Here is a 25,810-nt window from a genome sequence, read left to right on the forward strand (position 1 = left end):
GTAAGGAAAAAAAAAACTTACTTATTAAAAAACACTTATTCTTTGGAGTTACATAATTTAAGAAGTTCAATATATTCACCACAACACTGGTAATATTTAAATGCTTTAATGCAAAATTGAATTAAAGAGTATTAGAGCCAATAGCAGAATTTTAAAAATTGTAGTCACTTGTACTAAAATCCAAACACGGTAAATAGAAAGCTATAGTAACATATAGCTTTTACTAATAAATCTGAAAAAACTCAAAATTATTAAATATTTGACTGAGATAACAGTGGCTAAAGAATGTGACCCTCACTCTCACCTATCTACTTTTTAAAATTCACTGATTTTTCTACACTTTATGAACAAAATTTTACAATGATCAGCTGTTAACAGGGACTATTCTATGCTTGTAGCATAAAGATATATAAATTGTTCAAACATATCTATATTCTTATTAGTAACTAAAACAACTCAAGTAATACATAAATACATTCCTGTTATAAAAACCTAAACTTCACTGAAAAGGTCAAAATCCCTTTTGACCACTGTTCTCAGGTCTAATATTCTCTACACAATTTCCAAACATTATCAGTCTAGTTAATAGAATATGTTCCTGTGACATATCTGGGCTTTTCTTTCAACATAAATGATACTGTACTATCCATTCAAATCTACAACATGTTTTTCTCATGCAATAATGTGTCAGTAGAATCTGCAAAATTTATATTCCTCAACTCCTTTGAGTAATCCATTTCTCTGATAACCTAGAGAAACTCTCACAAGGCACACAGAATGTACAAGGGGGTTGTCTATAGCACTGTCTGAAGTAACAAATCAAAAATGGCGGCTATTGTAAATAGTGCTGCAATGAACATTGGGATGCATGTATCATTTCAAATTATGGTTTTATCTGGATATATGCCCTGGAATGGGGAAAATTATATTCTTAAAAAAATTTCATTTTGGTATTTTTCAAGTTAAAAAAATCAATTTGCTATAATTCCTTTTCTCATTCTAAATATTCATATTCACATCCACATCAAAATTTTGTATTTCTAATTTTGGATCATTTTTCTTTAATAGAATCCCCAGTATTTAATAATTTCCAGGCTCACAGAACCTGGATTCATGTCTGACTTCTGATCCATTGGAAAAAAGTCTGTGACACTCAGCTGCCTCTGTCCCTTGACCCACTCTTTATGGTCAGCCAGCTTTCCTTCTCACTCCCCTAATGTCTCGGTCCTGAAACACCTTACCCTCACTAGACACATCCAAAACTGAGCTCATCTTTCTTCTCAAGCCTTCTCTTTCTCCTTTTCTGTTGTAAGTAGTAACACTACCATCCTTTGAGTCACCGTAACTCATAAATATGAAAAACATTTTCAATTCTCATTTGGCATTTCATGTGTAATCAATCCCAATCCCTGTTAATTTCCCTTCTAACTGTTCTCTCCAGCTACTCCTTTGACATTCAGTTTCAATAACTATTCATTGAGGTAGTACATGTTTTCCATTGGTCAGCTGCAGTTCCTCCTTCACACTGGCTGCCAGGATAAACCAATATAAGTGCATAACTTCTCTTTCATGGTGCCTTTTCAAATTCAGGATAAATTCCAAGCGCCTCAGGATGAACTATAAGGTCTTCCATGTTATGAACCTGCCTATCCACCAACTTCATCCTCAACCACTCCACTATCCCCGCACTGGGACCCCTGCCTAATACCCTGCTGCAAAATTGAACTACCCCAGCACACTCTTGTTTCCTACCTTCATGCCTTGAGCATGCTTTCCTCTCTACCAGAACGTTTTTCTATTCTCCCCTCAAACCACTGCATCCATTCAGCCCTCCCAGTTCTGTGGAGGCACCACTTGTCAGATCCTCCAAAGGCAGGTACTCATTCCTTCTTCCACACTAACTTGGGACTTCCTGTTCAAAGCTTTTGTATTGCATTATTATTGCAATTATTTGTGTGCTGCCTTTCTGTCTCAGTAGACACGAGATCTTCAAAGTCACAAAATAGGTTTTATTCATTTTTTTTACCCAAATCTCAGTTGATATTGACAGGAGTCAGAATGCGCCACCCCAAACTATGATACTGTGGCATGAAAATTGTTTAGAGCCCAAGGCAGTTAAGAAGCAGCAAATACAGAAAAGGTTCTTCTCCCATCCTCCCATCTGCCTAAAAGCAGGACATAATTTCCCTTTGTAAACGTACTCCCCTTCCCCTCTCTGGAACTAGGAAGAGAAGAACCCTCTTCACTAGAGAGAAAAAGTCAGCCCTGAGATGGGTCTGCACAGACAAACCTTACTAAAATAACCTTAGCTTCCACCTTTGTTAATGTTCAGTTGCTCAGTCATGTCCAACTCTTTGCAACCCCATGGACTGCAGCACACCAGGCTTCCCTGTCCATCACCAATTCCCGGAGTTTGCTCAAACTCACATCCATCAAGTCGGTGATGCCATCCAACCATCTCATCCACTGTCTCCCCTTCTCCTCCTGCCTTCTATCTTTCCCAGTATCAGGGTCTTTTCCAATGAGTCAGCTCTTCACATTAGGTGGCAAAAATATTGGAGCTTTATTTACCTTCCCACTGTATAACATCCCTGGAAGTGTGAACTCTTTTGTTAAAATGGTATATAAGCTCCCAGGTCTAATCTCCTTTTGGGGTATACATTTGTTTTCTATGAAGGCCTTCATGCATGCAAAAATATTAAAATATTGACATCATTTAAAAAAATGGCAACAATCTAGAAAGTCAACAGTAGCAGAAAGGTTAGATTAAATCTGTTACATCCATGAAATTTATTAAAGTCAGTCAACCTGTTATGACTTCAAATGCCCTCTAATACATAATGCATACTGCCAGTGAACACTTCAAATAGGACAGTGCATTGGGTATGCCACCATTAGTTACACACACACAGGCATGAACACATCTTTCCACATACACCAAAAGAAGAGCAATCAATTTAGTTTTTTTAAAGGAGAGGAGTAGGACCCGAGTCAAGGGGAACAGTGTTTGACTGTTCTGTGGGAGTGGACTCACCTATTTATTTCATAATTAAAAATAAATATAATTAAACAAAAACAAGAGAGCCAGACCTTGAAGCTAGACCGAAAGAAAAGTGAGGCTAGGTCATGGACGACGCCACATTTGTCAGGAAAAGGAACCAGTGAAAGGACAACACATCATCTCTTTCCTGTCCTTCCATCTCCTTTTCCCCATCCTTAGATAACCATTCCTTGGCAAATAATTAACAACAGTTTCACAAATGTTATGTAGCAGCATCACCATACCAAGAGTACACAACACTTTTCCTGAATACATACTGAAGCATAAAGAAATCATGTTACCCAGTATTTTTTTCTGCTTATAAATGCAAGGAAATTATAGGCCTTCTTCCCAGAGGCTGACTTACAGTAAAGGCTGGCTCACTTTGTCCTACAAACCTAAAGCCTACACAATGAACAGGAGAGAACTGAGGATATTTCCTTCCTGTGGTGACAAAGACCATTCAACTGAGCCAACCATGAACCTTCAACTCCTTTTTCTGAATGACATCTAAAACTTAATGGAAAAAAACAACATACAGTTTAGTCACTTCCTCCTCTGTTTTTTGCAGCAGGTTGCAACTTATATAGTGTTAGTACAGAAGCTGATCCTCTCACAACGACATGAGAAGTTGCTGAAGAACTCAACGTCAACCATTCTACAGATGTTCATCATTTGACGCAATTGCAAACGTGAAAAAGCTTGATAAGCAGGTGCCTTATGAGCTGACTGCAAATCAAAACAATCATCGTTTTAAAGTGCTGTCTTCTCTTGCTCTACCCAACAATGAACCATTTCTTGATCAGACTGTGACGTGACAAAAAGTGGGTTTTATAGAACAACCAGAGATGACCAGCTCAGTGGTTGGACTGAGGAGAAGCTCCAAAGTACTCCCCAAAGCCAAACCTGTAACAAAAAAAGGTCATGGTGGCTGTCTGCTGGTCTGATGCACTACAGCTTTCTGAATCCTGGTGAAATGATTACACCTGAGATGCACCGAAAACTGCAGTGCCTGCAGCCTGCATTGGTCAACAGAGTAGGCCCAATTCTGCTCCATGACAATGCCCAATTGCATACTGCACAACCAACACCTCAAAAGTTGAACGAACTGGGCTACAAAGTTTTGCCTTATGTGCTATATTCACCTGACTTCTCGCCAACCAACTACTACTTCTTCAAGCATCTTGATAATTTTTTGCAGGGAAAATACTTTCCAAGAGTCTGTGGAATCCCAAAGCACAGATTTTTATTATAGGAATAAACAAACTTATTTCTTGTTGGCAAAAATGTGTTGATTGTAATGGTTCCTATTTCGATTAATAAAGATGTAGGAGTGAAGTTGTGAAGTTCCTCTGTGGTGCCCTACTCTTCGCAACCCCATGGACTGCAACCCACCAAGCTCCTCTGTCCATGGGATTTTCCAGGCAAGAGTACTGGAGTGGGTTGCCATTTCCTTCTCCAGGGGATCCTCCCGACCCAGGAATCAAACCCAGGTCTCCCACATTGTAGGCAGACACTTTTACCATCTGAGCCACCAGGGAAGATAGGCATGTGTGGGATGTGTGGGAGCCTAGTTATAATGATTTAAAATTCATGGTCTGAAGCCACAATTATATTTGCACCAACCTAATAGTGCACAGAGGGCAACTCACATCTACTCATCAAACAGATTTAAATAACTAAATAAAAGACAACCTGCTTTAAATCAACTTATGGAGATAAATGAATCACTAAATCCATCCACCCATCCAACTAAACACTAAAATAAAACTTGGTTATCTCTGAAGAGATGTGGAGCAGCAAATCAATCAATTCAACTACATACCAAAATAAAATCAACTGTTCCCTCCTGTTATCCCAGCTCCCAACTGCCACCTCTTAACTCTGTTCCAAATATCACACTTATAAACTAGTATGCTGTAACAAAATAAGGCAACTAACTATCCATCTACATAGGAGACCAGTTAAACTATGACATATTATATAAACGAAATACTACAAATACTAACAAACATATGTGGTAATATGTTTATTTTGGCATAAATCTCTCTCAAAGGAATCACAAGAAAATGACAAGTAGTTCTTTTTAGAGCAGGGTACTAGAAGTTCCGGCTCAGGAAAGGGTCTTGGATGGGGCCTAGTCACTCTTGTCACAAGAGATAGGAGAAGCTGTCCTTTAGGGGCTTGTTTCACTGGAACCCTGGGGGCTCAGAGGTTAAAGCGTCTGCATCCAATGCGGGAGACTGGGGTTCGATCCCTGGGTTGGGAAGACCCCCTGGAGAAGGAAATGGCAATCCAACTCCAGTATTCTTGCCTGGAGAATCCCATGGACAGAGAAGCCTGGTGAGCTACAGTCCATGGAGTAGCAAAAAGTCGGACACGACTGAGCGACTTCACTTTCACTTTCACTACAAGTTCAATGGAGGAAGGAGACTCTTTTTAAAAATGCTTTATTTTTTTTGAACAAGTTTAGATTTGCATAAAAGTTGAGAAGATGGTGCAGAGGAGTCCCCATACAGCTGTTGCTTAGTCTACCCTATTATTAGCACTGTACATTAGTATGGTTCTTTCGCCACATTTATCAGTCAGTACTGATGCACTGCTATTAATAGGATGTCCTTCTAATGGAATTTGTAGGATGTTTTCCTTAAGATTAGATTGGTGTTAAGAGTTTGGGGAAGGAAAACCGGGGAAGTATCATTTTCATCACATTGTATCTAGAGTACATAGCATTACCACGAGTTAGCACCATTGATACGGAGAAGACCTGCTTTTTTATCCTTTACCATTTTGCACCATTTGAACTTTTAAGCCATGTATTGGCATTGCTGCTGTTGTTCAGTCACCTAGTTGTGTCCGACTCTTTGCAACCCCATGAACTGCAGCACACCAGGCTTCCCTGTCTTTCACTATCTTCAGAGTTTGCTCAAACTCATGTCCATTGAGTCGGTGATGCCATCCAACCATCTCACCCTCTGTCATTCCCTTCAATCTTCCCCAGCATCAGGGTCTCTTCCAAAGAGTTGGCTCTTCCCATCAGGTGAAGCTTCAACATCAGTCCTTGCAGTGAATATTCAGGGTTGATCTCCTTTCTGATTGACAGGTTTGATCTCCATGCAGTCCAAGAGACTCTCAAGAGTCTTCTCCAGCACCACAATTCGAAAGCATAAATTCTTTGGTGCTCACCCTTCCTTATGGTACCTCTCACATCCATGCACGACTACTGGAAAAACCACAGCTTTGACTATATGGACCTTTGTCAGCAATGTCTCTGCTTTTTATTTTTAATACACTGTCTAGTTTGTCAAAGCTTTTCTTCCAAGGAGCAAGTGGCTTTTAATTTTGTGGCTGTGGTCACCATATACAGATTTTGGAGCCCAAGAAAATAAAATCTGTCACTGTTTCCACTTTTTCCCCTTCTATTTCCCATGAAGTGATGGGACTGAATGCCATGATCTTAGTTTTCTGAATGTTGAGTTTTAAGCCAGCTTTTTCACTCTCCTCTTTCACTTTCATCAAGATGCTCTTCAATTCCTCTTCACTTTCTGTCATTAGGGTGGTGTCATTTGCATTTCTGAGGTTACTGATATTTCCTTCAGCAATCTTGATTCCAGCTTGTGATTCATCCAGCCCAAATTTTGCATGACATATTCTGCATATACATTAAATAAGCAGGGCAACAATATACAGCCTTGATGTACTCCTTTCTCAATTCTGAACCAGTCTGTTGTTCAATGTCTGGTTCTAACTGTTACTTCTTGCCTTGCATACAGGTTTCTCAGGAGACAGGTAAGGTGGGTCTGATATTTCCATCTATTTAAGAAACTTCCAGTTTGTTGGGATCCACACAGTGAAAGGTTTTAGTGCAGTCAATGAAGCGTAAGTGGATGTTTTGGAATTCCCTTGCTTTTTCTGTGATCCAACATATGCTGGCAATTTGATCTCTGGTTCCTCTGCCTTTTCTAAATCCAGAAAATCCTTTTCTAAATCGTACATCTATAAGTTCTCAGTTCATGTACTGCTGAAGCCTAGTTTGAAGGATTTTGAGCATGACTTTGCTAGCATGTGAAATGAGCACAATTGTACAGTAGTTGGAACATTCTTTAACACTGCCTTTCTTTGGGATTGGAATGAAAACTGATCTTTTCCAGTCCTGTGGCCACTGCTAAGTTTACCAAATTTGCTGACATACTGAGTGCAGCACATTCACAGCATCATCTTTTAGGATTTGAAATGGTTCAGCTGAAATTCATCACCTCCACAGGCTTTGTTTTTAGTAATGTTTCCTAAAGCCCACTTGACTTCACATTCCAGAACATCTGGCTCTAGGTGAGTGACCACACCATCCTGGTTATCCTGGTCATTAAGACCTTTTCTGTATAGTTCTTTGTAGTCTTGCCACCTCTTCTTAATCGCCTCTGCTTCTGTTAGGTCCTTGCCATTCCTGTCCTTTATTGTACCCATCTTTGCATGAAATGTTCCCTTGGTAATCTCTAGTTTTCTTGAAGAGATCTCTAGTCTTTCCCATTATACCGTTTCCCTGTATTTCTTTGCACTGTTCATTTCAGAAGGCTTTCTTATCTCTCCTTGCTATTTTCTGGAACTCTGCATTCAGTTGGGTATAACTTTCCCTTTCTCCTTTGCTCTTTGCTTCTCTTCTTTTCTCAGCTATTTATAAGGCCTCCTCAGACAACCATTTTGCCTTTCTTTTTCTTACAAATGGTTTTGGTCACCACTTTCTGTACAGGGTTATGAACCTCCGTCCACAGTTCTTCAGGCACTCTGTCTACCAGATCTATCTATTCATCAGCTCCACTGTATAATTGTAAGGGATTTGATTTAGGTCATACTTGAATGGCCTAGTGGTTTTCCCTACTTTCTTAAATTTAAGTCTGAATTTTGCAATAGGGAGCTCATGATCTGAGCCACAGTCAGCTCCAAGTCTTGTTTTTGCTGACTGCATACAGCTTCTTCATCTTCAGTTGTAAGGAATATAATCAATCCGATTTTAGTATTGACCATTTGGTGATGTCCATGTGTAGAGTCATCTCTTGTGTTGTTTTAAGAGGGTGTTTGCTATGACCAGTGTGTTCTCTTGGCAAAACTATTAGCCTCTGCCCTGCTTTAGTTTGTACTCCAAAGCCAAACTTGTCTGTTACTCCAGGTTACTCCAGAAGTTATTTCTTAACTTCCTACTCTTGCATTCCAGTCCCCTATGATGAAAAGGATATCTTTTTTTGGTGTTAGTTCTAGAAGGTCTTGTAGGTGGTCTTCATAGAACCATTCAATTTAATTTTCTTCAGCATTAGTGGTTGGGGCATCGAGTTGGATTACTGTGATACTGAATGGGTTGCCTTGGGAAGGAACTGAGGCCATTCTGTCACTTTTGAGATTGCATCCAAATACTGCATTTCAAACTCTTTTGTTGACTATGATGGCTACTCCATTTCTTCTAAGGGATTTTTCCCCACCACAGTAGATATAATGGTTATCTGAGTTAAATATTGGTGTTATGCATTCAAAAACTGTTTTCTAAGCTTCTGTCTTTTTGAAAAACATTTCTTTCTTTTGTTGTGTCAGGTCTCAGCTGTGGCAGGCAGGATCTTTCATTTTGACAATTCATTCTCTGGTTGTGGAGTGCAGGCTCCGAGCACACATATGGACTCAGTAGCTGTGGTGCATGGGCTTAGTTGCTCTGAGGCCTGTGGGATCTTAGTTCTCTGACCAAGGATTGAACCTGAGTCCCTGCATTGCAAGGCAGATTCTTAATCTCTGGAGCACCAGAATAGTCCGTAAGCTTTTGTCTTAAGTGAAGAAACAGCAATCTCTTGCCAGCAGAACCTATACTTTGGATGACTACTTTTCCTGATCAGTTAAGATAATAAATTCATGTTTCCCTCTTCAGACCAAAGTTACAATCTACAGAACAGCTTCCAAGAGAGAAAGCAGAGGAATACCATGAAGCTAAATGGCTCACTGGATAATTAAACACCAGTCTGTCCTCACACACAACAGGACAAACTGAACTTGAAGGAAAAGATTTGTAACTAAATATGTGGAAATCAATATAACAGTCCTTTAAAAAAAAAAAAAACTTCATCTCAAAGAATATCAAGCAACCCAGCAGCCTCCAGTTATATCCTCCAACCACTCTTAAATAGCAAGAACAGTAAGTTCTGTTTTTCACAGCTTGATGCCATTTCTCACATGTCACTATTATACCAAAGTTGCAAATTCCTTTAAAAATTAAATTTAAAATTAAAAGTACAGAACAAGTTTCTCCCCATTACATTTCCATGACTCAACAAACAGCATGTCATGTGCTACGTGCGAAGTCACTTCAGTCATGTCTGACTCTTTGTGACCCTGTGGACTGGAGCCCACCAGGCTCCTCTGCCCATGAGATTCTCCAAGCAAGAATACTGGCGTGTGTTGCCATTTCCTCCTCCAGTGGATCTTCCCAACCCAGGGATTGAACCTGTGTTTCTTACGTTTACTGCACTGGCAGGCTGCACTGGCAGGCTGGTTCTTCAACACTAGTGCCACCTGGGAAGCCCAATAATAGGCACAGTTCAAGAGAAGAAATGAATCCTAACAAAGCTGAAAAATACACCACATTTATGCATCTTAAACTGACTAAATATCTTCCATTTCTGTTAAAGCTAACCCCTTTAAATAGAAAAAATATTTGGGTACATAGATACAGAGAGAAAAGTGTAACTCTAATTTAGAGACCTGTTCACTCTAGTAGAAACCTCTAAAGCCTCAGCGGTCAAGGGGAAAACACAGTAGAGACAGAGTAAAATTATTTGACCTAATCTAGCAGACTGATACAAATCTATCTGAAATAACAACTGGACTCTAAAGATATGAGAAGTAACAAAATTTACTGAAAACATCCATGTCTGCTTCCCAGTAAATCAACTTTCTCCTGTTGAAGTCTCAGTGCAGCTCAGCTAAAGTATAAGCAGGGTTCTTAGCCTTGGCTGCATACTAGGATCTCTAGGGAAACTTTCAAAAGTCCCAATGCCAAGGCCTCATCACAAATCACTTAAATGAATTTCTGGCAGTGGATCTAGTAATCAGTACTTAGTAAACTTTCCCAGGTGATTCCAATATGAAGCCAATGTTGAGGGCCTCTGATTTAATGTATAAGAGAATTTCTTTTGCAACAACACAGTAAACAGATTTTCATCACTTACTACACAGGCCTTGGCCCTAAGACACACCATTTCTCTGCGCCAAACACAAAGAAAAATGCTGGATAAATTAGGGGAGAATACTGCCACATAACTCAACATGAAATAAAAAATGGAAATCTTCAAGCTTCAGAAATGAAAAGGACAAGAGTAGAGCAGTAAGCCTTGGAGGGCTTCCCAGGTGGTGCAGTGGTAAAAAGTCTGCCAGCCAATGCAGGAGATACAAGAGACAGGTTGATCCCTGGGTCAGGAAGATCACCTGGAGAAGGAAATGGCAACCCCTCCAATGTTCTTCCTAGGAAATCCCATGGACACAGGAGTGTGGCACGCTATAGTTCATAGGGTAGCGCAAGAATTGGATACAACTTAGCAACTGAAAAACAACACTGAGAGGACCAAGATTTTATCATTCATTCTGTTAAAGTGGTGTACTATACCCATTGACTTGAGTATGCTGGACCATTCCCGCATCTTTAGGATGAAGACCACTTAATCATGGTGCACGATCCTTTTAATGTATTGCTGATTTTGGTTTGCTAATGTTTTGTTGAGGACCTTTGCATATAAGTTTACCTTATAATTTTCTTATACAGATTGTCTGGATTTGGTATCAGGGTAATGGTGGCCTTGTAAAATTAGTTTGTATTGTTTCCTTTTCTTCTAGTTTTTGGAAGAATGTGAGAAAGATTATCTAAGTTCCTGTTTGAATGTTTGGTACTTTTGTTAGGAAGTTTTTGATTATTGATTTGATCTCCTTAGTAGTAACTGGTCTGTTTAGATTTTCTGTTTCTTCATGATTCAGTCTTAGTAGATTCTATGTTTCTAGGAAGTTATCCATTTCTTCTAGGTGCTACAATTTGTTGGTATATACCTGTTCATAGTGGGCTTCCCTGATAGCTCAGTTGGTAAAGAATCCACCTGCAATGCAGGAGACCCCGGTTCGATTCCTGGGTCAGGAAGATCCCCTGGAGAAGGGATAGGCTACCCACTCCAGTGTTCTTGGGCTTCCTTTGCGGCTCAGCTGGTAAAGAATTGCCTGCAATGCGTGAGAGCTGGGTGCAATCCCTGGGTTGGGAAGATCCCCTGGAGAAGGGAAAGGCTACCCACTCCAGTATTCTGGCCTGGAGAATGGGGTCACGAAGAGTCGGACATGACTGAGTGACTTTTACTTCACTTCACTTTACCTGTTCATAGTAGTCTCTTAACGACCTCATATTTCTGTGGTGTCAGCTGCAATGTTTCCTCTTTGACTTCTGAATTGGAGTCCTCTCTTTCTCTTGGTGAGTCTAGCTAACAATCTATTTGTCTTTTTAAGAAACCAGTTCTTAGGTTCAATGATCTTTTCAACTGTCTTTTTAGTCTTTCATATATTTTCACTCTTGATGTTTTTATTTAATTTCCTTCTGCTAACTCAGGGCTTAGTCTGTTCTTTCTGTAGTTCCTTAAAAGTAGGTGATTTTAAAGATATATATCTATATCTTGCTGTGTTCTTCCACTCTTTCTGTCTTCTTTGATTTTAATTGAGCATTTTATGTAATTCTATTTTTCTCTCCTCTCTTAGCATATTCTTTTTTTCCTTTTTTAGTGGTTTCCCTAGAGTATGCACTACACATTTACAATGAATTCAAGTCCACTTTCACATAGTACTATACCACTTCCCTGAGTTTTTTTTTCAATCTCATATATCCTGGAATGGGTATTTTAGTCTTGCAACCCAGAACTGTCAATAAGTACAGATCAAAAAAAAAAAAAAAAGCTCTAAGCCTGCTCTCTGTGGCCAAAGAGGCACCAAACCTACCAGGGACCTCATCCCTGATTACATAGCTGGATATAGAGTCTCAGGCTGACCAACTAGGCCAGAACCAGAGGTGCCAATGAAGACCAGACAGGAAACTTCACTCCCTGTCCAATCTACATCTAGTGTAGACAGGTCCATGCTGCCTATACCAGCACCGCTGACAGGCCCAGCCAACACCTCCCATTCTTCCACCCAGCAGCTGAGAGTGACCCAGGTCTGGTACCTTTTGCTCCTCTACCCAGTGGCAATAGATGACCCAGACTCAGTGTCTCCCAACTCGTCACCCAGTAGCAAAAGGGGACCTAGAAAATGTGCCTTTCAAGTCCACAGGCAATATGAGAGAATGAACGAGAGCCCAACTAGCATCAGGTGGAAGGCCACAAGATGAGCCCAAGGAAGTGTGCACAGACTCACAGGCACAGCCACTATCTCCCACCTTCCACCTAGCAGCACCAGGCCTGGGCAAGTGCACTCTACTCCCATGGGTGGCATCAGCAGGAATCAAGAAGAGAGCCTCAGCAGTGCTACATACACAAAACAAACCAGAACACCACTGCAAGGGCTCTCAAAATCAGGGAAATTGCCTGTTAAAATATATTAATTCAATATATCATTATCTCAACAGGATCAAAAGTCTTCTAACATAATATCCAAAATATCCATGATACAATTTAAAAAATTTATTCAACATGCCAAGAACCAGAAAAAATTCGTAAGAAAAGACATCTAAGGGACTTTTCTGATAGTTCAGCGGTTAAGACTCTGTACTCCGAATGCAGGGGGCACAGGTTCAATCCCTGGCGGGGAACTAAGCCCCTGCATGCCACATGGCATGGCCAAAAGGAAACAGGAACAGAAAGACTGCTATCAACATAAAGAAGAATCAGATGTTGGAACTATTTGACAAGAATTTTAAACCAGCCACCATAAAAATGCTTCTAACATGCAATTTGAAATTCTTAAATGAAAAACAGAAAATCTCAGCAAAAAAATAAAATATGTAAAAAGAACCAAAGAAAAACTATTTAATGGAAAATCTACACTAATAGAAATAGAAGCTCCAGGAATGGGTTCCAGAGTAGAATAGAGAGGACAGAGAATAGAATCAGCAAACTTGAAAGCAAATCAAGAACATTTACTCAATTTGAACACAGAAAAAGTAGGTTGAAAACTGAGCCAGAAGGATTATGGTGCAATATGGTTCAACAACAAAAGACCTAACATTTCCACCATTAGAGTCCCAGAAAAAAAGGAAGGAAAATAGCTTACAAAGGCATTCAAAGACATAATGGCTGAAAACTTCCCAAAATTGGTGACGTCAAAAACCTAGATTGAAGAAATTTGGGAACCCCAAACTGGATAGACCTAAAGAAATCCACACTAAGACACATCATAATTAAATCTCTGAAAACCAAAGATAAAGAAAACAATTGCTTTTTTTTTTTTGCTATGCTGTGCAGCATGGGGGGATCTTAGTTCCCAGACTAGATATCGAATCTGTGCCTTCTGCATTGAGAGCACAGTCCTAAACCACTGAACCACCAGTAAGTCCCACAAAGAAACAATCTTGAAAATAGCTAGAGAAAAGCAACATATTTGTACCAATACACATGACAGATTTCTCATCTGCAACCAGATGGCCAGAATTAAGTAACATATCTTTCAAGTGTTGAAAGAAAAGAAATGTAAACTACAAATTCTTATATCCAGGGAAACTATCCTTAAGAAATAATGGGGAAATAAATATATCTTCAAATGAAGGAAAACCAAATCCAGGGACTAAACACATTTGTACTAACAGAATCTACCACCATTTGTACAGATAATAATTCTTGTTATCCATACACAGGGACTGAATAAAGAGCCAGAAATACTTGAGCCATGAAATGCTACATGGCTCTTCAAATGTTATTTTATTAAAAAAATAATAATGTTTAATTTTAAAAGTTCTTTTACAAAGCTTTTAATAATTTCAGAAAATAATCAAGATATAAAACAAACTAGAAAGGAATATTCCAAACTGTTATCAGTTGATTAAGGCAACTGACTCCTGGTAGGAAATTAGGAATTTACTTTTGAAGTTTCCAATTTGACTAGAGCATCTGTTATTTTTTTAAATGTTTACTAGCTGTGTAACCACAGTGTATTGGAACTAATAATATAATACCAAGAGCCCCACTAACACTCAGAGATTATGAGTAACTGTGCCAAAGAACAAGGAATGGCCTCAATGAAATGAAACAGCATACCTACTGCGGCACTCACCCAAAAGAGGGGAGTGCTATCTCTCACATACCTGTGAATCTGTCCATTTTTATGCAGGTATTCCAAACCCTCCAGCACTTCTTTGAGTATTGTAGCAATGGTAGCTTCATCCAGGACTCCATTTTTATGTTCCCCCTTTGCCACAATGTGCTTAATAATATCTAGAACAGAACCTGAAAAGAGAATAAAAAGTTTTCAATAATTTTTAAACTCATTCAATATAATTCAGAGCCATTTAAAAATCAAAACACATGTAAATCTTCTCGTAAATTTAGCTGTGTAGGAAAGGAAGGAAAAAATAGCAATATAAGGAAATATAAAAGTTTTAAATTAATAATATATTAATTCTACTCTAAAACAGAAACCAACCTAATATCCAAATAGAAGTGTTACACCAGCATCTTCTTTAGACATCTAATGAGAATTTGAAAAAGGTAATAGAGGATTTTTAAAATCACCTCTGAAGAATCCCTAGGTAAACCGTATCAGTCAATAACACTTTAGCAAAAGATGTAACAAACCAATTTAGGTTTCTAACATCAGATTAGAGTATGCAACATTGTTTAAATAAAGATATAAAACACATCTGAAATTCAGGTCAAATATCACATGTGTATGCAAACTAAAGGTTAAAATTATATTTCAGGTTAATAATAGAAATAAAACAGGTTAAGACAAAGAAAAATATGCAAGAAATAAAAGTAGCAGTTCTCTTTAAATAACAGCCTAGATGTATTAATCAATCTCATTCTTCCCAGGATGGGAAATAATACTCCTACTAAAAATCAGAGAGAGGGAAAACACACCAATATAATAATTTAGGGCTTCCCCGGTGGCTCAGCCGGTAAAGAATCTTCCTGCAATGGGGGAGACCTGGGTACGATCCCTGGGTTGAGATGATTCCCTGGGGGAGGGCATAGCAACCCACTCCAGTATTCTTGCCTGGAAAATCCCCATGGACAGAGGAGTCTGGCAGGCTATAGTCCTTAGCGTCACAAAGAGTCAGACATGACTGAGCAACTAAGCACGTAATAATGAGAATCACAGAATGTTATCTACCATAAAAAAAAAAAAAAAGCTTGCTAGAGATCAGTAATATTTCTGGCAGTACAATGGCCCATAAAGATCAGAGAACCAAAACAAAATTATCTCCAATATTAAAAATTGTGCCAAGGAGTCTGAAATATAACATAAAGTACACTGAAAAGATTGAATGTCCATTTCTTGGCAAATGTTTCTGTTGAAAACTTGTCCTGGTGGGTGTTTTTTATTGCACACACTTAAAAAGAAAAATATATATTTCCAAGAGAGAAAGAAGTGGTCTAGATGGAATCCTTGAAAATATGAGAGAACTGAACACATTTACTTCAGCTCCCACTGGAAATCCACTAACTTGATAAGCCTGACAAAAAGGGCATAAATCCAGAATAAAAAAGAAAACAAGAAGATAACAAAAGAGATACATCATTAATTTTCTGAAAGAGAGAAAGCAGAAAAAGTAACTTTGAGTATGCAGAGGGGAAAAATTGGAAACTTCAGCGCCTGCAGAGGAGGTTTATCAGTTAGGAAAAGGTAGATCCCTTCCCTTGAGTTCCAGAAAGGCTCAGAACAGAAACACCTTAGATCACCTATAAGGATGTGAGGGGTTACTGATGGAAAGGTGTGAACACAGGAAAACTGGTTGAAAGTCATATAAAGCAAAATAAGATTCCCAGATCCCACCCTCCCCATCCTAGAAAGCAAGGCAACTACCACGCCCCACCTCTAGCAGGAGACAGGCTGTTTCTTCTCTGTAGACAAATAATGGGAGACTTCAGATTCTTGGTAACTTTTTAAAGATTTTCTCCCTCTTTATTTCTGGGATTCTTAAGACTATGATCCACAAGGAGGGGAACTAAGGAACAAGTTTTGTTCTATTTAGTTTAATGAATCACACATTGACCCCCAGAGCAAAGTGACTATACCAACTGGCCAGGTATTTCATTCTTCTGAGAAATCCAGGCCACATTAAGAATTGTTCAGTAAGAAAACATAGATATAAATGCCAACTGAGTTGAATGTCTGTAATGTAAAGAATATCTAAAATAAGGAATGCAAAGGGAAAACTCCTACTAGGAATTTAAATCACAATTTTTTCATTCAATAGTTAAGTCACAGTATATGAGATCTAGAACTAGATGCCACAGAGTATGTCCAAATCCACAGAGCATGACTGCTGACTTTCAGGGACCTTCTAGTCTGGGAGGTGAAAGAAATGGGCAACAAAGACCCTAGGGCACATCAAAGTTACCAGATATGCATTTTAAATGAGTCTGAAGCAGGAACTCCTTTTCGAAAATCTCAGATTTCTATTCATTTCACATCACCCAGTGATTAATAGGGAAATTAAAGTGATGCACATCCCCAAAGTATGCCCAGAATGGATATACCCAAACAAGGCTATATAAGAAGCCCCTTCTTCCCTGGGATAAGTTGTCTTTTCAGTTTTAGTCTCCCAACAATATGATTTTTATAGGTGAAGGGATGATCACACCACTAAGATCTACATCCTTAACTGACAAATACTGGTCCTGGAAGGTTCCCCCTTCTTTCCCAAATGATTTCCTCAGCATCTTGCAGCATCTTACACAATGCCTACAATCCTCCCTCTTGAAATATCGAAATTATATACAATTCTTCATATAAACTAAGAGAAAGATGAAGGTAAAATATGCTAAGCAAAAGAAAACTATCACTGGATGATTCAAATTAAGATTTAAAGAAAAGGAACAATGAAGGAAGCCTGTATCAGCATATAAAATACTATGTCCTTGGGCATAATCTGGAAGAAGTGTTCTATAGGGATAATCTGTTCTCAAACTTTAATATATTAAGAAATTACTTAGCAAACTAGCTAAAAATGCTGATTCCCAGATCTTATAGATTGCCATTCAAGAGATCTGACGTAGGGCCCAAGAAGTTGCACTTTAACAACCTAGACTATCCACTGAAACCCAAGAAATTTTTTAAGTAAATGCAAGTAAATTAAATGATGGAAAACAAGAGGGATTTGGTACAAATTTTTTAATGAAGCAAAAAATTAAAGTGTAGATCATCTACTCCCCAAACTATCTCACATCTGCCTTCATAGTCCATGGCATGGAACATTTAAAAAAAAAGTGAAAAACTTTTACTGTCCAAGAAAATCATTACTAAACATTAAAATGATATTGAAAAGTGGTGAAGCAGTTGCTGGTTCAAGACATTAATCTGACAATTATAGCTCAATCAAATTAATCACTTAGTCATCATGTTTATTTCCTCAGTTGATTTTTATGAATAAACACTGAGTCCAAAATTAATTCACCCATTTTAGTTACCAGTATTTTTACCAAGTTTAATCAATCTTTAGCCACTGGGTACTACTTATGTCTTCCTAAGCCATATAAGTTTTAAAAGGAGCCAAAATTTGCTTGCTCTGAGTATTTCATTTCAAATCAGCAGACATACCCTCACTGTTGCTTGATCATCCAAAATCTGTCACTCACAATACCATGTATTTTTTCCCTGGGTCATGCTCAGGGTCAAAGAAGTCCCAAACTTTTTCTCTCTCAGAAGATGACAAAGATGAGAGTATCCTTAAATCACAAAGTAATTCACTAAGACAGTGAATTTAAATTAGATTTCTGCATTTCTATAGTTCCTCCCTCTAAAGCCTACAGATTCTTCTCTATCTTTTCCTTTCAGAAGCTTTCTTAATTACTTTGATTTCTAAAAATCTTATATTGCAGTTTGGTGCTAATAAATGGTAGAAATAGCTATTTAGATAGAAAGTGGCTCTAATTTCTAAAGATTAACCTTCTATACTAATAAATTTCAACATTCAACATGAGTTCCAATTATTTAATGTATAAAAGATAAGAATATCATAGTTATAAGAAAGCATTACAAAATAATTATAATAGGCACATTTCAACTTATTTTAACCATGATGTCCTCCTGGTCCATGGGCTTAAGAGTGCCAGTTGCAGTTCATTTTACAGTTTAATTAGATTATTAAATTCTGTATCAGTACAATGTTGCTAAATCAAAAATATGCATTTTAAATATTTTGGTTGGAAAAGTTAGTATGAAAGGAAAAGTTAATATGAAAGAATGTAGCCTATACATATTTGTGTTAACTCTGGCTATTTATATTTTTAAATTATTCAGATGGAGCCCCTGCTTCTCAATGGTCCCCATCTCTCACTCTCTCTGCTCTAGCTATGATTTCCTTATCAGATCCCAAGACACACCACTCTCCTCCATCTTGCCTCCACTCACCCCCAGTACAGTGTTCCCTCTGTCTGAGTCTTTCTCCCATTTTCCCCCTGATACCACCTCCACATCCATGTCAGCTGGTTAGTTATTACCTATTCTTCGAGTCTCCTGAAGAACATCACCTCCTGAAGGCGGTCTCTATCCCATAGTTAGGTTCTCCTGATACTTGTTCCCATGATACCTGATACTTCCCCATGGCACTCGACAAACTTATAATTATTTAATTGCAACTTTTTCTTATTAGTTATAAGACCCATAAGAGCAAGGAACTGACTGACTGACTCACCAAAGTATTGGTAATCAATAAGTATTTGATGAAAGCCATTTTAACTGAGCTATCTTGACAGTTCCCTCCTATTCAAAAAAGTTTTTTTGCTGTGCTTAGTTCTATTTTTTGTTTTCTACACATTGCTTAATGTATCTCTTCAGTTTAAATGTGTTCACTTTAAAACTACAAAAGATTACACTAAAAAAGGTGCAAATTTTTTAATATTTTAAAAGTAAACATTTAGATATAAGATTATGTTGACTCATAAAATTAAAAGTAATTTTTAAAAGAATTAATGCTTGGAACATATTTGAAAATTATTGCCCAGGAAATTTGCTGAGTCCTATGCTGGAAAAACTGGGCACCATCCCAGGAAACTTAAGACTTGGAAGAACAGAAAGGTACATTTCAAAGACATCCCACCCAGCTACATATACCATATCCTGCCTTGTGATCAGGACATATACTCACTGAGAGAGGAATGGGAATTCTTTAAAAGCAACAAAAATAAATTTTTTTACGGCATTCTGCTTATAAGTAGCAGAAAGGATGGACTGTCATACAGCTGTGGATCAGAGAATCAAGCAGACAATTTATTCCTATTCATCACAGGACTTTTTAGCAAACATTAAAAACTCTGTATTACACATTTTACAAATTACATATAAAGAAAATTATGCTATAGGTGATCAATAACGAAAGATACAGTATTACCTAATACTCCCATATCTGTCCATACTGAAAGAACCATGCTTGACCACCATCTTGAAAGGTGGTTGGTGTTAGCAAGGCTTCCAACCATCATATGAACAGGGCCTTTAACAAAGCAATCCAGTTTCTCCAGTGTGTCACTAATGGGATTGAAACAAAAAGGTGATTCTGGCTACACTGAAAAGCATCAAATAACAAGGGATCATCATCATTAATGACTAAAATTTCCTGTGCACCTACTACATGTCAGCACAGTGGTGGACGCTCTACACAGTCATCTCACTCCTCACCAATACCCTGAAACGCAGGAGAGGCATCCCCATTTAACAGGCAAGTTAATAGGTTCAAAGCGTTCGCCTAGGGATATAACCACTAAGTAGAAAATCTAGAATTTAATTCTAAAGCCTACAGACTTTTCTTTAAAGCTTCTCTGGGGAAGTAAAGTATTCAATGAGTAATGGTATTAAAATAACAAACATGGATTCTCTTTCCTGTAATCCTACACTACAAGTGAAAATGGAAAATATGCTCCCATGTTAAATATATATGCAAACAAGCAGCAAAGTGATGGGAAAGTTGGGCAGCTTCATCACTCACTTGTCCTATCTTGCCACATCATTCAAATCCATGTTGTAGCAAAATGTCTAATTTATTATATGGCATGGACTTCTGGGTAACCATAACAAAATCTTCAATCTATACATACTAAGGGTCCACTGTTTGCAATTAGCAATATTTACATTTTATTCTAAGGACTAAAGCAGAAATAATTGTATACACAATAGTGCAGGATACAGTACATAATTATGCTAATATGGGGGACCAAGATTTTTCTGTGTAAGAGTAAAGAGATTTGAGTATAATTTTTAAAGTTTTAAAGGTCTGCAATGTTAAATCTGAATTGGAAATACTAATGTCAAATTATGATTTGTTTTAATATGCTATATTTACAAGCTCTTCCAAACAGAAGCAAGGACAAAATAGTAGCAGTACTCAGATATGCAAGTTATACTTTCTGAATAACATTCCCCATGAAAAGGATCAGGGCTCCTTAGAATATTGGCTGATTCTGAGAAAAGCAAAATAAATGTGAACCATTTATACTGAACCAAAAATCAAGGTTATCGAAGACTGATGGATCATGTCAAAAGGACACCACAGTACGTTTGAAGAGACTTCCACTAACAAAATTTTGGATAACCTGAGCATCAAAAAAAAAAAAAAGAGTGTAAATGATTCAAAGGCACTGAATATATGAAAAAAAATCCTTGAGTTTATATAGTAATACTTCAAAAAAGAAAGCATCACTCAATGGGAAAAAAGAAAAAAGTCACTGACAGTGATTATTAAACTAATTCTTTACTGTGAAAATTGGTCCTTAAAAAACACATTTATCCTGTCTGAAATGTCTGCCCACAATGCATGAGACCCGGGTTCGATCCCTTGGTTGGGAAGATCCCCTGGAGAAGGAAATGGCAACCCACTCCAGTATTCTTGCCTGGAAAATCCCATGGACAGAGGACCCTGGCAGACTACAGTCCATGGGGCCGCAAAGAGTCAGACATGACACAACTGAGTGACTTCACTTTCTTTCAGTAGGAATTACAGTGCAGAGTAATCAAAAAATCCCAGTTAATAAAGGAAAGTTCCTTCACAGCGAAGAATGTCACTTTATAAATGTTAGTAAAAAGAAAAAGAAAAAATTACCATTCTGCAACTTCTGACAAAATAACTGACTCTAACAAGGATTGTTAATGGATATTAAAAATCATTAGATCAAAGACTTGGGGAACTGGATACTCACAGTGCCAAAGTACCATCCCAAAGACTACTTGCTAGCTGCAAAGGGAAATAAAGCCAACTTTTCCATGGAGAGGCCTGGCTGTCATAATTTTCAGCAATCAAAATCAACATCACTATTAAAGATACAACCAGACAGCAAGTACTACTTCCTTATGTGATGCAATATGATCCACCTACAAAATACTCTGTCCAAATAACCCTTGAGGTCTAATTTTTAATTTGTAGGAAACAGAGGAATATAAATCAAGTTAAACATCACCAGGAAGAAATAACCAGATAAATCCAGAATGTGGACCATCCTACAAGACAGACCCTTCAAACCAGACCTTTCATAACTTGTGAAATGGAAGAGAGGAAGTAGGAGGGAACCATCCTAGACTGAGAGAGACTGAAGAAGCATGACGACCAGATGCAGCATATGACTTGCCACACCTTGTACACTAGTAGTGTTAGATACTGTAATCTCAGTGTCTCCTCAAATGCAAGTCCATGAAAACCAAACCAAAGAAAACATTTGTATTTACTTTCCAAACCATGAAAGTTGGCATTTCATTGCATTCTACTCACCTCCACTTAACAGCTTCATGACTAGCCACAGCTCATCTTTTACCACAAAAGATGTGTAGTAAGACACAATATTAGGATGATGGCACTGACTCATGGCTTGAATTTCTTTCTACAAAGAAGAAAAAACATGGTAATTCATTATATGCAAGCCTAAAACAATATTAAAATGAATTCCAAAGACTATATCACAAACTTTTTAGGATTTTCATGGTTCTGATCTCTTCAAGAATGGTTAAACCAAAAAACCACTTGGTTTCCCTCAGTCCATCCTGATTCCTACTCCTTTCACTCATTAAACCAGTGAATCTTTGAAACCAGAAACGTACTATTTATCACACCGTGGCACAGTACCACAGAGGCCTCCACTGGGACACATTTTTTACTGCAAGGTATCCCTGAAGAAATCTTGGGAAATCAAGTTTTACAGTCACAGAGGATAATTACTAATAAACGGAGAGTCGTTTTTTGTTTGGCTCTTTTTTCCCCCAAAAGTTTCATCTCATTTTTGTGAAATGATTAACAATTCTCACTTTAAAGAGGTCATAAACTAAATCAAAAGTAGAAACCTGAGCCCAAAGTCTAAGCTTACACTATTCTCAGTTAATGAATTTAAATTAGATTTGGTGTGATAAGATGCCTTATCGAAGTCTTGTGGTCATGGCCCTGCTTCTCTCTCCATTATTCCCACTGCCTTCATTGAAACTACCCTCAACACACCCCTGTAGCACCACAGTAACTTCAAGTGAGCCATGCTGCTTCTAATTATGCACACTTAACCCTACTGTTCCCTCTGCCTAAAGTACACTTCCCTCATTTTCATCCAGCTAAAAACACCAAATCACCCTGCCAATCTCGACTAAAATACCACTTCCACCCAGCTTCCCAGGTTTGGTGACATGTCCCTTCTCTTGGCTTCTAAGCTCTGTGCACATCTCCTTACATTATATAGCACACATGTCCAGATAGAAAAGTGGACACTTATGTGCCTGTCCTCCCCTGTGGAACTGAGAACTTCAACCAAGCAAGTACTTAGAAGTGGATTCCTACACATGGTGGGAATTATCATACCATATGTAGTTGCCTGTTTATTTTTCTGCATCCCTCACAAAACTGTAAGCTCAGTGAGAGATCAGACTCTGTATTACTAGCACTCAACATTGTGCTTGGCACACAGTCTACCCTCAATAAATATTTGCTGAATGAATGAAATCCTACAGCACTTTATACAGCTTTTTACTTATTGATATACTTGCCCTATACCCTTGGTATTTGTTCAGTAAGATCAACTGTGTAAAAGTTGCTCCAAACCCCTGATTCATAAGAAGTGTTCAACGAAAGGTGTTCCTTCTCATCTCATCTTCTCGACTCGGATGTGAGTTCTTTTATGGAGAGGACTTTGCGGTGTGCATTTTTGCTACCCACTAAGTACCAGCACAGTCTTCTGTACTAAAAGCTAAGTAAATACAGAGGATAAGAAGAGGAACTAAAGGTAATAAACACCTGCCTACTGGCACAGTTATATAGGACTTGGATAGATATGTACACATAAGAGGTAATGTACAGGACAGCATATACATGCCAAATGAGGTAAATGTTACAAGAATTCCAGAGGAAAGAACAGTTAAGGCAAGAGGTCTTCATAGAGTGGGCGGGAACTATGTTTGTGTTTTATAAGATGTGGGATATTTTAACAGTACAAGCTGCAAAGCACATAAAATTACAGAAAAAAAGAAAAGGATGAAATATGCAAGACAGATTTTAGACACAGGAGTAGACCTGTCTAAACACAGGTCATGCTTTCAACAGAAATTTACCAAGTGCCTACCTTATGCCAGGTGCAGTACTAGTATAATGATGAACCTTCACGAAACTTACAGTCTGGTGAAGAAGTTAGACAAATACTAATTTACAATACATATGAATAAAGTCTGATAGGAGAAGTACTAAATACTATATGATTTCACTGAAGAGGTGAATCATCCAAAATTAGGATTGACAATCAGGGAAACCTTCCTATAAAGTTTTACTACACTGACATTACAATCCTGTTATGTGCTTAAGTGCTCAGTTCAGTTCAGTTCAGTCACTCAGTCATGTCCGACTCTTTGCGACCCCATGAATCGCAGCACGCCAGGCCTCCCTGTCCATCACCAACTCCCGGAGTTCACTCAGACTCACATCCATCGAGTCGGTGATGCCATCCAGCCATCTCATCCTCTGTCGGCCCCTTCTCCTCCTGCCCCCAATCCCTCCCAGCATCAGCGTCTTTTCCAATGAGTCAACTCTTCGCATGAGGTGGCCAAAGTACTGGAGTTGCAGCTTTAGCATCATTCCTTCCAAAGAACACCCAGGGTTGATCTCCTTCAGAATGGACTGGTTGGATCTCCTTGCAGTCCAAGGGACTCTCAAGAGTCTTCTCCAACACCACAGTTCAAAAGCATCAATTCTTCGGAGCTCAACTTTCTTCACAGTCCAACTCTCACATCCATACATGACTACTGGAAAAACCATAGCCTTGACTAGATGGACCTTAGTCGGCAAAGTAATGTCTCTACTTTTGAATATGCTATCTAGGTTGGTCATAACTTTCCTTCCAAGGAGGAAGCGTCTTTTAATTTCATGGCTGCAGTCACCATCTGCAGTGATTTAGGAGCCCAAAAAAATAAAGTCTGACACTGTTTCCACTGTTTCCCCATCTATTTCCCATGAAGTGATGGGACCGGATGTCATGATCTTCGTTTTCTGAATGTTGAGCTTTAAGCCAACCTTTTCACTCTCCACTTTCACTTTCATCAAGAGGCTTTTTAGTTCCTCTTCACTTTCTGCCATAAGGATGGTGTCATCTGCATATCTGAGGTTTTTGATATTTCTCCCAGCAATCTTGATTCCAGCTTGTGCTTCTTCCACCCCAGCGTTTCTCATGATGCACTCTGCATAGAAGTTAAATAAGCAGGGTGACAATATACAGCTTAAGCGCTCAACTGTGTCCAATTCTTTGCGACCCTATGGACCATAGCCCACCAGGCTCCTCTGTCCGTGGGATTTCCCGCAAAGAACACTTGAGTGGGTTGCCATTTCCTACTCCAGGGGATCTTCCCAACTCAGGGATGGAACCCACCTCTTCTGCACTGAAGGAGGATTCTTTACCACTGAGCCGTAGGAAAGGCCGACATTAAAATAGGAAAAATAAATATGTTTTTATGGGTTTTCATTGTTTAATTACCTGGGACCATATCTTAAGTCCCAGGTAATTATAACTGTGTTCAAGAATTTAGGATTCAACACACACCCCAATGTTTACTGTACCACTATTTATAATAGCCAGGACATGGAAGCAACCTAGATGTCCACTGACAGATGAATAGACAAAGAAATTGTGGCAGGCCTTCCCTGGTGGTCCAGTGGTTAAGAACCTGCCTTCCAATGCAGGGGACATGGGTTCAATCCCTGGGCAGGTAACTAAGATGCCATACGCCACAGGGTAATTAAGCCTGCACGCTGCAACAAAGATCCCATGTGCCTCATTCTGACTCAAATTTCCCAGCAGCTTCCTCAACATTCCTAAGTGCTTCCACTCCTAGTCATGAAAATGCTTTCCTGACACTCCTGTATGTCTGCTAGTACCAGACCTCTGTCTAGAATTTGTAGTGCTCCACCTCAGGCTTTCTAAAGCCATGTTTTAATGACCATTGTTCACTCCTTTTTAAAACTCATTCATCGTGGTTTCTATTCTTTGCCCTCTGGCTGTTTTTTATTTATTTCTTAATTGAAGGTAACTGCTTTACAGAATTTTGTTGTTTTCTGTCAAATATCAACAAGAATCAGCCATAGGTATATGTATGTCCCCTCCCTCTGAAGCT

At 38.6% G+C, this 25,810-nt stretch overlaps 1 protein-coding gene across 2 annotated transcripts in view; it reads right to left on the reverse strand.

Moving 5' to 3' along the window:
• Positions 1-25,810, reverse strand: part of OXSR1 (oxidative stress responsive kinase 1) — an 87,081-nt gene that overhangs the window by 39,021 nt on the left and 22,250 nt on the right. Inside the window, exons 1-3 of one of the 2 annotated variants that reach the window (XM_040246218.1) lie at positions 21,951-22,034; positions 19,584-19,720; positions 14,334-14,475 (exon numbers count right to left, since the gene is read on the reverse strand). In XM_040246218.1, coding sequence (XP_040102152.1) covers positions 14,334-14,475; positions 19,584-19,674 — 233 coding nt within the window. In that variant the 5' untranslated portion in view covers positions 19,675-19,720; positions 21,951-22,034. Of the gene's footprint in view, positions 1-14,333; positions 14,476-19,583; positions 19,721-21,950; positions 22,060-25,810 lie in introns of those variants that run through there. The other variant, XM_040246217.1, reaches the window with a different exon arrangement.

Source organism: Oryx dammah, unplaced genomic scaffold (assembly GCF_014754425.2).
Source record: "Oryx dammah isolate SB20612 unplaced genomic scaffold, SCBI_Odam_1.1 HiC_scaffold_9, whole genome shotgun sequence".
In the NCBI taxonomy this organism is placed as follows: domain Eukaryota; kingdom Metazoa; phylum Chordata; class Mammalia; order Artiodactyla; family Bovidae; genus Oryx; species Oryx dammah.